The sequence below is a fragment of the Somniosus microcephalus genome, chromosome 11 (genome assembly GCF_052327205.1).
Source record: "Somniosus microcephalus isolate GS21.2 chromosome 11, FLI_Smic_1.0, whole genome shotgun sequence".
Classification (NCBI taxonomy): domain Eukaryota; kingdom Metazoa; phylum Chordata; class Chondrichthyes; order Squaliformes; family Somniosidae; genus Somniosus; species Somniosus microcephalus.
In genome coordinates, this window is record NC_140997.1 from 227617603 (window position 1) to 227630947 (window position 13345).

Sequence of the window (13345 nt, forward strand, 5' to 3'; positions counted from 1 at the left end):
CACTGTTGTGTCTTTGCATGCCTCAGCTGACTCCGCCCACATGCCTGGGCATAAAGGTGACTGCTCGGCAGTCCCCTGCCCTTTTGGATACCAGGCTACCACGAGAGGCATGCTCTGTTCTTTGCTAATAAAAGCCTATTAATTAACTCTCTGGCCTAGAAATTCAGTTGGCTTTGCGCCCACTTTTCGCCCAAAGAGGGCTTTTGCGCCAGTAGGGGTGGTAGCGCTGATATTGAGTGCCGTGGTAATGGCGGCGGTAGCCGGTAGCGCTGCGCCGGCACCGATGACGTCATCGGTGTGCGCAGTGCCCCGGTTCCGCCCTGCTACCGCCCCAACCCCCATCTTCAGTAGCCGCTGCCCCCTCTGTGGCGGCCGCTACTAACATCCGGAGACCAGGGCCTTACTGCAGCCTTAGTGGGGCGCATAAAGGTGGAGGTGCGGCCGGCCGCTTTTTCGGCGGACGCCTGCCCGCACCTCCTTCCCCGGCCTCCTCCACCACCCCCCCCCCCCCCCCCCCCCCCGCGGCATTGGCGGCTGCTTTCCGCGAGCCCGGCACTTCTCCGTGGTGCCGGGCTCATTTGCCGGCACAATCCAGCGGCGATCTCCCCGTTGCAGGCACCTGCACCTTACGAGAAGGAGGAGGCCTGCAGTACCGCAGCCTGCTGCACCGCATCGGGTGGCGCAGCGGCACCTAGAGCGCTGATATTCAGTTTCAGCGCCCCAAGCGGAGGCGGGCACACCCTGGAACAGCGCCCGGTTCCGACTTGGGGCGCAGAAACTGAATATCTCACGGGCGCAACTGGCACCGCGCGCAGCGCTAACTTTTGGGCGCACGCCAGCTGGCGGGCCCAAACTGAATTTCTAGGCCTCTGTCTTTTATGGGGAATTGATAGTGTATCAATTTTATTAGCAAAACAAAATGTCGAATCTCGGTCCAAATACTGAACAGCAGGAGCTGCATCACACGGCGCCAAATGCTGAGCAGCAGGAGCTGCTGCGAGCCCTCAGACCAACATGCCTGGACCTAGACCCCCAAGAAGCGGGTTCGGCTACCAAATTTGCACATTGGCTGCGTTGCTTCGAGGCTTACCTGCAAGCCTCAACTGTGACCCTGGACGAAAACAAGCTGGAAATCCTGGCCTCAAAGGTGAGCCACCAAGTTTATACAATAATCCAGGACACGACGACCTACGCGGCGGCTATCGATCTGCTTAAAGGGCAATACGCACGCCCGGTAAATACGGTCTATGCCAGGCACCTCTTAAGATCCCGCAGACAGCAGCCCGGGGAATCGGTGGAGGCCTTCCTACGGGCACTACGGATACTCGGCCGAGGCTGCGATTGCAAAGAAGTATCAGCCGCAGCACACACGGAGGGACTGATCCGAGATGCTTTCGTTGCGGGTCTAAGGTCCGACTACTCCCGGCAGAGACTGTTGGAAAAGGGAGAAATGGACCTGAGAAAGGCAGTGTCCCTCACGCTCTCGCTCGACGCGGCCCACAGGAATATGGACGCTTTCTCCCCTAACCGCTCCGCACCGTGGACGCCGCAACCTTGGGTCATGGGACCGCCACCTCCAACTGCTGCCGCGATGTCCAAGGCACAGAAATGTTATTTTTGTGGCCAGGCAAAACACCCCAGAGCACGCTGCCCGGCGAGAAACGCTACCTGCTCCGGCTGCGGGAAGAAAGGACACTATGTCAGCGCCAGCAAAGGTAAAACCGCTAACGCCAGCAGCGCCGCGTGCGAACCGTGGGGGCAGCCATCTTGTCCACCATCTTGGGCTCCCCCAGCCGCGTGGGGATCGGGATCATGGGCGCCGCCATTTTGTCCGCCATCCTGGACGTCTCCAACCTCAATCACGGGGGACCCGGACTCGACCACCGCCTCATCTGACGATCACGTCGACTCGCTTGACCATACGCTGGCCTCCGTGACGCTGGACCAAACTCTCCCTCATCAACTGTCCAGGTCCATGATGGACATTACGGTAAACGGCCGCGCCACTACCTGCCTTTTTGACAGCGGGAGCATGGAGAGCTTTATCCACCCCGACACGGTGCACAGTTACTCTCTCCTGGTCCTGCCAACGCGCCATCGGATCTCTATGGCTTCCAAAGCCCAGTCAGCGGACGTCGGTGGCTACTGTGTAGTGACCCTTTCAGTACGGGGCACAGAATACAAAAATTTTAAACTTCTGGTCCTGCCCCATCTCTGCGCTGCCGTTCTACTGGGCTTGGATTTCCAGTGCCACCTTAAGAGTGTCACATTAGCGTACGACGGACCCCTCCCCCCACTCACAGTCTGCAGCCAGCAGTTTTTGAATCGCCCGCCGCGCACCATTTGCAGCCTCTCCACCCTTAAAGCCCCCCCCCCCCCCCTCCTTGTTCGCTAACCTCACCCGTGACTGTAAGCCCATCGCTACCAAAAGCAGGCGTTACAGTGCCGGGGATAGGAGCTTCATTAAATCCGAGGTAGCGAGACTCCTGAAGGAAGGGATTATTGAGAGTAGCACCAGCCCATGGCGAGCACAAGTGGTGGTAGTGAAGACTGGCGGAAAACAGCGCCTAGTTATTGACTACAGCCAGACGATCAATCGCTACACCCAGTTGGATGCATACCCACTCCCCCGCATATCTGACATGGTCAATCAGATAGCACAATATCGGGTGTTCTCGACGATTGATCTGAAGTCGGCATACCACCAGCTCCCCATCAGGGCTGAGGACCGCCAGTACACAGCTTTTGAAGCTGACGGTCGTCTCTACCACTTCCTCAGAGTTCCCTTCGGCGTCACCAACGGGGTTTCAGTCTTCCAACGGGAGATGGACCGGATGGTTGACCAGAACGCGCTCCAGGCCACTTTCCCCTATCTAGACAACGTCACCATCTGCGGCCACGACCAGCAGGACCATGATGTTAATCTAGAGAAATTCCTCCGTACGGCCCAGCGGCTGAATCTAACATACAACAAGGACAAATGTATGTTTCGTACCACGCGCCTTGCCATTCTTGGCTGTGTAGTGGAGAACGGAGTCATCGGCCCCGACCCCGACAAGATGCGCCCCCTTATGGAGCTCCCCCTCCCCCACTGCCAAAAAGCACTGAAGAGATGCCTAGGGTTTTTCTCGTACTATGCTCAGTGGGTGCCCAACTATGCGGACAAAGCCAGACCCCTCATCAAGTCCGCCTCCTTCCCTCTGACAGCAGAGGCATATGCAGCCTTCACTCTCATAAAAAGAGATATTGCGAAGGCCACAATGCACGCAGTGGATGAGTCCATCCCTTTCCAAGTGGAGAGCGACGCATCCGACTTTGCCCTAGCTGCAACCCTTAACCAGGCGGGGAGACCCGTGGCCTTTTTCTCAAGGACCCTCCAGGGCCCTGAGATTTGACACTCCTCTGTCGAAAAGGAGGCCCAGGCCATTGTAGAAGCGGTGCGACATTGGAGGCATTACCTGGCCGGAAAACGATTTACCCTGCTCACTGACCAGCGTTCAGTAGCTTTTATGTTTAATAATAAGCAGAGGGGCAAAATCAAGAATGACAAGATCTTGAGGTGGAGAATCGAACTCTCCACCTACAATTACGATATCTTGTACCGGCCCGGAAAACTCAATGAGCCTCCAGATGCCCTATCACGTGGTACATGCGCCAACGCGCAGGTTGATAGACTGAAGACCCTCCACAATGACCTCTGCCACCCGGGGGTCACCAGGTTCTTCCATTTCATCAAATCCCGTAACCTGCCCTACTCCATCGAGAAGGTCAGGACCTTGACCAGGAACTGCCAAATCTGTGCCGAGTGCAAACCGCATTTTTATAGGCCAGACAGGGCAAGCCTGATCAAAGCCACGCGCCCCTTCGAGCGGCTGAGTGGCGATTTTAAAGGGCCCCTCCCCTCCTCCGACCGCAGTGTGTACTTCCTCAGCATAATTGATGAGTACTCCCGTTTCCCGTTTGCCATCCCTTGCTCAGACATGACCAGTACCACGGTCGTTAAATGTCTGAATGACCTCTTCGCCTTGTTCGGTTTCCCTAGCTATATTCATAGCGACAGGGGCTCATCCTTTATGAGCGACGAACTTCGTCAGTACCTGCTCGCGAGAGGTATTGCTACAAGCAGGACCACCAGCTACAACCCCCGGGGGAATGGCCAGGTGGAGCAAGAGAATGCGACGGTCTGGAAGGCAGTCCTTTTAAACTTGAAATCTAAGGGCCTTCCGACCTCTCGCTGGCAGGAGGTCCTCCCTGCGGCGCTCCATTCCATTCGGTCACTGCTTTGTACAGCCACCAATGCCACCCCTCACGAGAGAATGTTCTCCTTCCCCGGGAAGTCCACATCGGGGATCTCGTTACCGACATGGCTGACTTCTCCAGGACCCGTCCTACTGCGGAAGCACGTGAGGTCCCATAAGACGGACCCCCTGGTCGAGAGGGTGAGCCTCCTCCACGCCAACCCTCAGTACGCTTACATGGTGTACCCGGACGGGCGGGAGGACACAGTCTCCATACGCGACCTCGCACCTTCGGGTGCTCCCGAAACACTTCCTTCGCCACCCACCACTACCCACTCCTACCCCCAGGTTGCTTACGTAGCGTACCCGGATGAGCGGGAGGACACAGTCTCCACACGAGACCTCGCACCTTCGGGTGCCCCTGAGACTCCACCATCGCCACCCACCACTACCCACACCCTGACCCCTGTAGACGGCATGCCGCAGCCCCAGGACCCGCCATTGACTACACAACCTCTCAACGAGACGCCGCTGGATGCTGCACCACTACCGCCGCTGCTACGACGATCAGGACGGCATACAAGGCCACCTGATAGACTTAATTACACGAACTTTTAGTTTACACGAACTTTTAGTACACTTCACCCCGCCGGACTCAATTTTAAACAAGGGGTGAATGTGGTAAACCACTATTGTTATTGTTGTTGTTGTAGTTGCTCTTGCACACTGTTGTGTCTTTGCATGCCTCAGCTGACTCCGCCCACACGCCTGGGTATAAAGGTGACTGCTCGGCAGTCCCCTGCCCTTTTGGATACCAGGCTACCACGAGAGGCATGCTCTGTTCTTTGCTAATAAAAGCCTATTAATTAACTCTCTGTCTTTTATGGGGAATTGATAGTGTATCACCCTGTTGCTATTCTGAACTGTTGATAACTTGTCTATCCAGCTGATGATTAAAATAGTGGCCTTTTCTGAAGGTGGCACTTTAGGTCTCTTTCACTCACTCTCCTGTTCGACTCCTGACAGAGCACCATGCTGCAAGCCATCGAACGTTACATGAAGCAGGCGATCGTAGACAAAGTGCCCAGCGTCTCCAGCTCCGCATTGCTTTCCTCCCTGGTGAGTAGTATTGCCTGCTGCAAAATATACCAATGTTCCCTCTCAATTTTTATTTTCCCGTGCGCGGTCCCTTCAACTGGCTGCGCGGCCCATTCAAATTCTTCCACATGCACGGTTTCTTCCATGTAAAAGCTGGTGAGAAGCCTGCGTGGGACCACCAGACCACTGCACGACCACGTGGCCACGCAGCTTAGCGGGAACGTTGGTATCCTGATATAGGAGTAACATTGGCTTGTCCTGAATATAGGAGGGCTATTTACACAGCCTGGCTCCATTTCTTATACTGCAGTCTTCATAGTAATATCATTGTTCTGATTTGGCACTTTATCAAGGAATAGCATCGGCTTGGCCAATCTTGGGTAACTTATAGCATGCTGCTGCGGGATTCACAATTCGCCCTCAAGTGTTATTGGATGAATAGGTTGGGAGAGGCGAGTAGGTATCATTAATCCGCCATTTCCTTTGTGTGTCGCAGCACTTGCTCAAGACCAGCTTTGATGTGGTGAAACGCTGGGTGAACGAAGTTCAGGAGGCAGCCTCCAGCGACAACATTATGGTGCAGGTAAATGGCATGGTGGCACAATCAAAAGCAATGCAAACACTTCCCCAATAGTTTCGCGGGATACGTACGCCACCCAGCGTGTTTCCGAGCCACACAGACTCGAAGGTCCAGGGTTGGATCCTTGCTCTGTGCTGAATTAGTTGATCGCGTTTGGCAGTAGGATATTAGAAGCAAGGATGTTACGCTAAAACTTTGTAAATCACTGGTTAGGCCTCGGCTGGGGTATTGTGTCCAATTCTGGGCACCAGACTTTAGAAAGTCAAGCCCCTGGAGAGGGTGCAGAGGTGATTTAGCAGAATGATGCCAGGGTTGAGGGACTCCAGTTACGCCGAGAGACCATAGAGGCTGGAGTTGTTCTCCTTGGAGCAGAGAAGGTTAAGGGGAGATTTCATAGAACGGTTGAAAATTATGAAGGGTTTTGAGAGAGTGTGGAATGGAGGGTGTGCGGCACTGTCAGAAGCGCTATTTTTCGGTTAAGATGTTGAACCGAGGCATTATCTACCTGTTCAAGCGGAATTAAAAGATCCCATTGGACTGTTGAAAGAAGAGCAGTGAGTTTTGCCGGTGTTCTGGATAACATTCTCTCAACCGATTCCACTGAAAACAGCTAGTGTTATTCTTAATTGTTTTTCTCATTGGGATCATCCTGTGTGTAAATTGGTTGCTGTATTTGCCTACAAAACAGTGACTGCACTTCAAAGGGAAGTTTGTAAAGTGATTTGGGAAGTCCTGAGGATGTGATAGGGTGCTGCATAAATGCAAGTTCTTCCTTCTCATTCTTTCAGTACCATGCTCTGGGGCTACTGTACCACATCCGGAAGAACGACCGGCTCGCAGTTAACAAGATGGTGAGCAAGTTCTCACGCCAGGGCCTGAAGTCGCCGTTTGCCTATTGCATGATGATCCGCGTCGCCAACAAACTGCTGGAGGAGGACGAGAACAGGTGAAAACTCTTCAAACTTTCACAAATAAACCAAGCTTTTCTGTTGTACCGTTGAGATTTGTGAAACGGGATCACACACCTGACAGAAGTGGGTGAGAATTGAGTTGGTGCCTTTCACCTCCCGAGTCCGAGGTTCAAATCCCAGTGGGGGTGGAGGGGAAGTCTTTCTCGTCTTCTGGCCGTGTGACATGAGTTTAGACAGCACAGAAACAGGCCGTTCAGCCCAACTGGGCTATGCTAGGTGTTTATGCTCCACACGAGCCTCCTCCCACCCCTCTTCACCTTGCCCTACCCACATAACCTTCTATTCCTTTCTCCTGCATGTACTTATAAGAACATAAGAATTAGGAGCAGGAGTCGGCCATTCGGTCCCTCGAGCCTGCTCCGCCATTCAATAAGATCATGGCTGATCTTCGGCCTCAACTCCACTTTCCCGCCCGATCTCCATATCCCTTGATTCCCCTAGAGTCCAAAAATCTAGTCTCGGCCTTGAATATACTCGTACATCGAGCTTCCCGTTAAATGCATCTCTGCTATTCGCCTCAACTGCTCCCTGTGGGAGCGAGTTCCGCATTCTCACCACTCTGGGTAAAGGATACAGTTCAAAACTACCCCCAGTTCAGCAGTAAATTGGCAATTTCAGTCATAGATGCCACTTGAAGGCTGATACAAGAACAGGAAAAATATCACCATTTAAAAAAAAAAACAAAAAAAAAAAAAATTAAAACTGGGGATGAGTGTCGCTGGCAAGGCCAACATTTATTGCCCATCCCCAGTTGCCCATGAGAAGTTGCTGGTGGGCCGCCTTCCTTAAACCGCTGCTGTCCATGTGCTGTAGGGGATGCTTTTTGAAGTTGGGGTGGAGGCACAGCAGATGCTCTGTAGCTAGCCACGTTTTACCTGATATGGGAGTGCTTGTTGCTAATGCTGGTGGCCTGAAGTTAGAAGTGGTCCCGTTCAATGGCACTTAATTCAGCAATCACAAAATTCACCAAAAAGCCAAGAATGCTAAGCACTGTGCTTGTATAGGGTGATTTGCACACTGCACGGATTGGAATGGCTGAAGTTTGGTGTGGGCACACATAGGAACAGGAGTAAGCCATTCATCCCCCTCGAGCCTGTTCCGCCATTCACTGAGATCGTGGCTGACCTGTGTCTTAACTCCATCCTCCTGCCTTGGCTCCACAGCCTTTTGTACACTTGTCTAGAAAAAAGTCTTATCGACCTCAAATTTAAAATGATTAATTCAGATAGCAACTTGCTGCTTTTTGTGGGAAAGAGTTCCACACTTGGAATCATAGCATGGTTACAGCACAGAAGGAGGCCATTTGGCCTGTCGAGTCTGTGCCGGCTCTCTGCAAGAGCACTTCAGCGAGTCCCACTCCCCCGCCCTTTCCCTGTAGCCCTGCAAATTTTTTTTCCTTCAGGTACTTATCCAATTCTCTTTTGAAAGCCACGATTAAATTCGCCTCCACCACCCTTTCAGGCGGTACATTCCAGATCCTAACCACTCGCTGCGTAAAAAAGTTTTTCCTCACGTCGCCTTTGGTTCTTCTGCCAATTACCTTAAACTGTGTCCTCTGGTTCTCGACCCTTCCGCCAATGGGAGCTGTTTCTCTCTGTCTACTCTGTCTAGACCCCTCATGATTTTGAACACCTCTATTAAATCTCCTTTCAACCTTCTCTGCTCTAAGGAGAACAACCCCAGCTTCTCTAGTCTATCCATGTAACTGAAGTCCCTCATCCCTGGAATCATTCTCATAAATCTTTTCTGCACCCTCTCTAAGGCCTTTACATCCTTCCCAAAGTGCAGTGCCCAGAATTGGACACTATACTCCAGTTGAGGCCAAACCAATGTTTTATAAAGATTCATCATAACTTCCTTGCTTTTGTACTCTATGGGCTGGATTTTCATTGAGGAAAGTTGTAGTCCCGCCTCCATCGAGTTCTAGCCAACCCACGCGATTTTGACTTGATTGACCTTGTTGAGCCCGCCCAGCGATCTCAGCAGGCCAATTAAGGGCCACCCGGCAACAGGTGACGTCACAGATTGATATTTCATCTGTCAAGACCTTTTGACAGATAAAATATCAGCGTTGGACAGCTGTTTGAAGCTGTCAAACACTGACAATCTGTACTCCAGGTTAATTCCTTCCACTCAGGATGATTTGGAGATCTCCCCGGAACAGAAAGCTGAATGCTGGAACTTTTGACAGCTCGCGGTCATTCTGCTTTCTGTGCCGGTGAGATGAGGGACACCCGAGACCTGAGGGAAGGAAGGCTGTAAAGGTTTGTAAATGTATGCAAAACTTCTTTAAACACTTTACACACACCAAACACACTTACCTCTGCACTCATGCACCCATCACTCAACCTGAACACCGGACATCTCAAGCCCTTCATCCCGATGGCCCGCCTCGCTAACTTGGCGTGGTTTGGAGGAGTCGGGAATCCTACACTTCACCAATGAAAATAGGGATTAGGTTAAAAGCTGTCTGTTAACTACCTGTTAACAGGCAGTTAATTGGTACTAATCCCCTTCCCACCTCGGGGAGGCGGGTTCCAGTGCGGGTGGGGTACCCGCCTCCTTTGAAACTGGCATGGAGGCGGGATGGGTTCGTGCCCCCTGATTTTGGGATTTTAACCCCCCACACGCCTCCAACCCGCCTCCACGGCCCAATGAAAATCCTGCCCCAGGCCTCTATTTATGAAGCCCAGTATCTCGTATGCTTTTTTTTAACCACTTTGTCAACCTGCCCTGCCACCTTCAATGATTTGTGCACATATACCCCCAGGTCTCTCTGTTCCTGCACCCCCTTTAGGATTGTACCCTTCAGTTTATATTGCCTCTCCTCGTTCTTCCTACCAAACTGTATCACTTCGCACTTTTCTGCATTAAATTTCATCTGCCACTTGTCTGCCCATTTCACCAGCCTGTCTATATCTTCTTGAAGTCTATCACTGTCCTCCTCACTGTTCACTATATTTCCAAGATTTGTACACCCAAGTCCAAGTCATTAACATATATCAAGAAAAGCAGTGGTCCTAGTACTGACCCCTGTCAACTGTGTCAGCTATGGTTCTGTGGGTAGCACTATCGCCTGAGTCAGAAGGTTGTGGGTTCAACTCCCACTCCAGGGACTTGAGCACAAAAATCCAGGCTGACACTCCAGTTCAGTGCTGAGGGAGTGCTGCACTGTCGGAGGTGCCGTCTTTCGGATGAGACGTTAAACCGAGGCCCTGTCTCTGCTCTCAAGTGGACGTAAAAGATCCCATGACACTAGAATGATAGCAAAATACTGCAGATGTTGGAAATCCGAAATAACAACAGAAACGTCAACTCAAATTTCTCTCCACGGATGTTGCCTGACATGCTGAGTTTTCCCAGCATTTTCTGTTGTTATCCCATGACACTATTTTGAAGAAGAGCAGGGGAGTTATCCCTGGTGTCCTGGGCCAATATTTATTCCTCAATTAACATAACAAAAAAAACCCGACAGATTATCTGGTCATTATCACATTGCTGTTTGTGGGAGCTTGCTGTGTGCAAGTTGGCAGCCGCGTTTCCTACATTCCAACTTTGCTGGCAAGCCTATTATGTGGCACTTTATCAAACACCTTTTGGAAGTCCATGTACACCACATCAACCGCATTGCCCTCATCAACCCTCCCTGTTACCTCATCAAAAAACTGTTCTGCGTGAAGAAGTGTTTCCCAACTTCCCTCCTGAATGGCCTGGCTCTGATTTTCAGGTATGCCCCCTTGTCCTGGACTCTCCCAAATGCTCACTGCATTCATCCAGTAAGTGGCTGAACATGCAGACCAAAGAGGCTTGATGGTCTGTGAAGAGTTGGTGCACTACAATCTGTCTGTGCCTCGGTAGGGGGGGGGGGGGGGGGGCGGGGAAAGCCAGCCAGTCTACCCACACCTGATTGCTATTCAGCAACCCCTTCTGGTGAGCGCACCATCAGGCTGGGCTGTGAAGCCGCTCCGCATCTGAATAGCCTGCTGACACTGGCTGGCGAGGTTCGCACTTAAATAATCCTGGGTTGCATAAGGCACAAGAGGGGGCCTGGCAACTGTGGAACTGTGTGTCACCTAGGAGTCGGTGACTTCAAAAGGGGAGGGGGAGAAAATTAGCAAAAGAGAAGAAGAATAAATCTGCTGAACAAAAATTGTCGCTTTAATAGTCGTGATAGTGGCTCAAATTGAAGTAAAGGTTAGTTTCACACCGAGTTCTTGGGCGAGATCCTTGTTTAAGATACAAATCACAGCTCCTGACTGGCGTGCAGAAATGCAGATGATATTGAATTGCATCACTCCTTGCAGACGCACTCCCTGACGGGACCACAACTCCAAAGGAAATATTAGGCTGACGTCCAAAATTTGCAGCTCTGAATTCCTCATCCAACCTGGTATCCGAGATCCCTCGGGATGCACAGCAAGTGTCCTCAGCAATCTGTCTTCCCCCCCATTATTCAATGTTTCATCTTTACTGAACAGAACTAATCATATATGAGCATCGCTGTAGGCAGGGATGCACTGTGAAACCTAGTGTATAAGTTGTATTTTTCCGATGTGGTGTGACTTATAGAGCCATACTGCTAAGTTTTTAATGGTGTCAAAGTTAGAGGTGCAACTATCACGCTGAAATATTAGTGATTTCAGTGTTAAGTACGCACCCCTCCATTTTATATCTTCTACAGATCAGAGCTCCCCCCTAATGGGTAAAAGCACTGTCCACTGTGGAGGGGTGCGTAGAGCGTGGATTCCCCAGGTTCTATCTCTGGACCGTGCTGAATTGGCTGGTCTCCACCAGGATTACAGAATGGGTCCTATAGGAAGCTTCAGTGTATAATAGTGGATGGAATCTCAGAGTTAGAACTTTCAGAAGAGGAGGGAGGAAATGAGTATATAAAGAAAAGATTATAGGTGTGTGTTTTAAGCTGATTCTTGCCTGAAGAGTAATCTTTAGTGAAAGGCAACTGAGTAGACGAGCGCTCCCTAATGAACGGGCATAATTATCTTGCCAGGCAGAACCGAGATTCATGTAGCATTTGCAGACGTGACCTAATATTCTAGCCATTTTACAGCATTATCACCGCTAGCATGCAAATCTCATTGGCCAGTGGGCATGATTCAGCGATGTGGGACATGGTTTGTATCTGTCTGCAAAGGACATTTCTCATCATCACGAGGGCCCCATAGGTGAAGGCTTGAGGCACACTGTCCCTGTCCTGTTCGAAAGTCGTTTCAGTAACACCCAACTGTGACACGGCTAGTTGAAACTTGGTTGACGTTCTATAGGGTTAGAGATGGTTTATAGGAGTATCTTCACGCCAGCAAGTTGGTAAGGAAAAGTCAAAGGAATGAGGAAACGTTGGCCATATTGGGCGCCTTGCAGAGACCCGAGCTGTGGGTGGATAGAACCAATCAGAGTGAATTGGCAACATGGTTTTATCACAAAGTCTATTCAACAATTTTGCTACTGCATCTGAACGACAAAGATGTGGAGGAGCTGCGTTGTAGAGGACTGGCCACCATGGGAGGGAAGTAGGGCACAATTTGCCTGGCTCAAGACGCATAGTGGCGTGCCGTTGAGTATCTGCCAGCTTAGTGTGCGGTGAGTGAGCACAAACGCGAGTGCAATATTCCGCAACTGAGTAACAAAGTGTGCAATCAGATGCGCTAACGTGCAGGCATCTGCCCCCCACTTAGCGTTTACATTTCCAAGAAAAAAGTCCCAATTCCTAGACCCCCCCCATCCCGATAACTTAAGAATCCTGGGACTAGGAATCAGCCTGGAACACAGCAAGATGTGTTTGGTGTAGTCGTGAGGAGGTAAACTGCAGCTACCATTTCTGAAGCTAGCTGGACACGAAAAGAAAGAAAGACTTGCATTTCTATAGCGCCTTTCATGACCACCAGACGTCCCAAAGCACTTTACAGCCAATGAAGTATTTTTTGAAGTGTGGTCACTGTTGTAATGTAGGAAATGTGGCAGCTAATTTGCGCACAGCAAGCTCCCACAAACAGCAATGTGATAATGACCAGATAATCTGTTTTTGTTATGTTGAGTGAGGGATAAATATTGGCCAGGACACCGGGGATAACTCCCCTGCTCTTCTTCAAAATAGTGCCGTGGGAGCAGACTCGGTTTAACGTCTCATCCGAAAGACGGCACCTCCGACAGTGCAGCACTCCCTCCGTATTGCACTGGAGTGTCAGCCGAGATTATTGTGCTCAAGTCTCTGGAGTGGGACTTGAACCCACAACCTCCTGACTCAGAAGCGAGAGTGCTACCCACTGAGCCGTAGCTGCTGCTGGAGCATATGTGTCACGTGGCTCTGCTGCATTGACCTTTTAAGACTTATTTTGACTCTCCGTAATGTTCGACGTTTGGATTTGCTTGTGCTGTGCAGAAGTGTGACCCCTTTTCAGTCCTGGAATCCAGACTTGGCTTTTTAAAAAGCTTGTCTTGCG

General features: G+C 51.0%; 1 protein-coding gene across 2 annotated transcripts in view; it reads left to right on the forward strand.

Annotated features, from left to right (window-relative positions):
- Positions 1-13345, forward strand: part of LOC147111314 (coatomer subunit gamma-1) — a 118777-nt gene that overhangs the window by 63399 nt on the left and 42033 nt on the right. For both annotated transcript variants that reach the window (XM_086002075.1, XM_086002074.1), the window contains exons 7-9: positions 5265-5357; positions 5833-5919; positions 6705-6862. In XM_086002075.1, coding sequence (XP_085858201.1) covers positions 5265-5357; positions 5833-5919; positions 6705-6862 — 338 coding nt within the window. The remainder of the gene's footprint in view (positions 1-5264; positions 5358-5832; positions 5920-6704; positions 6863-13345) is intronic.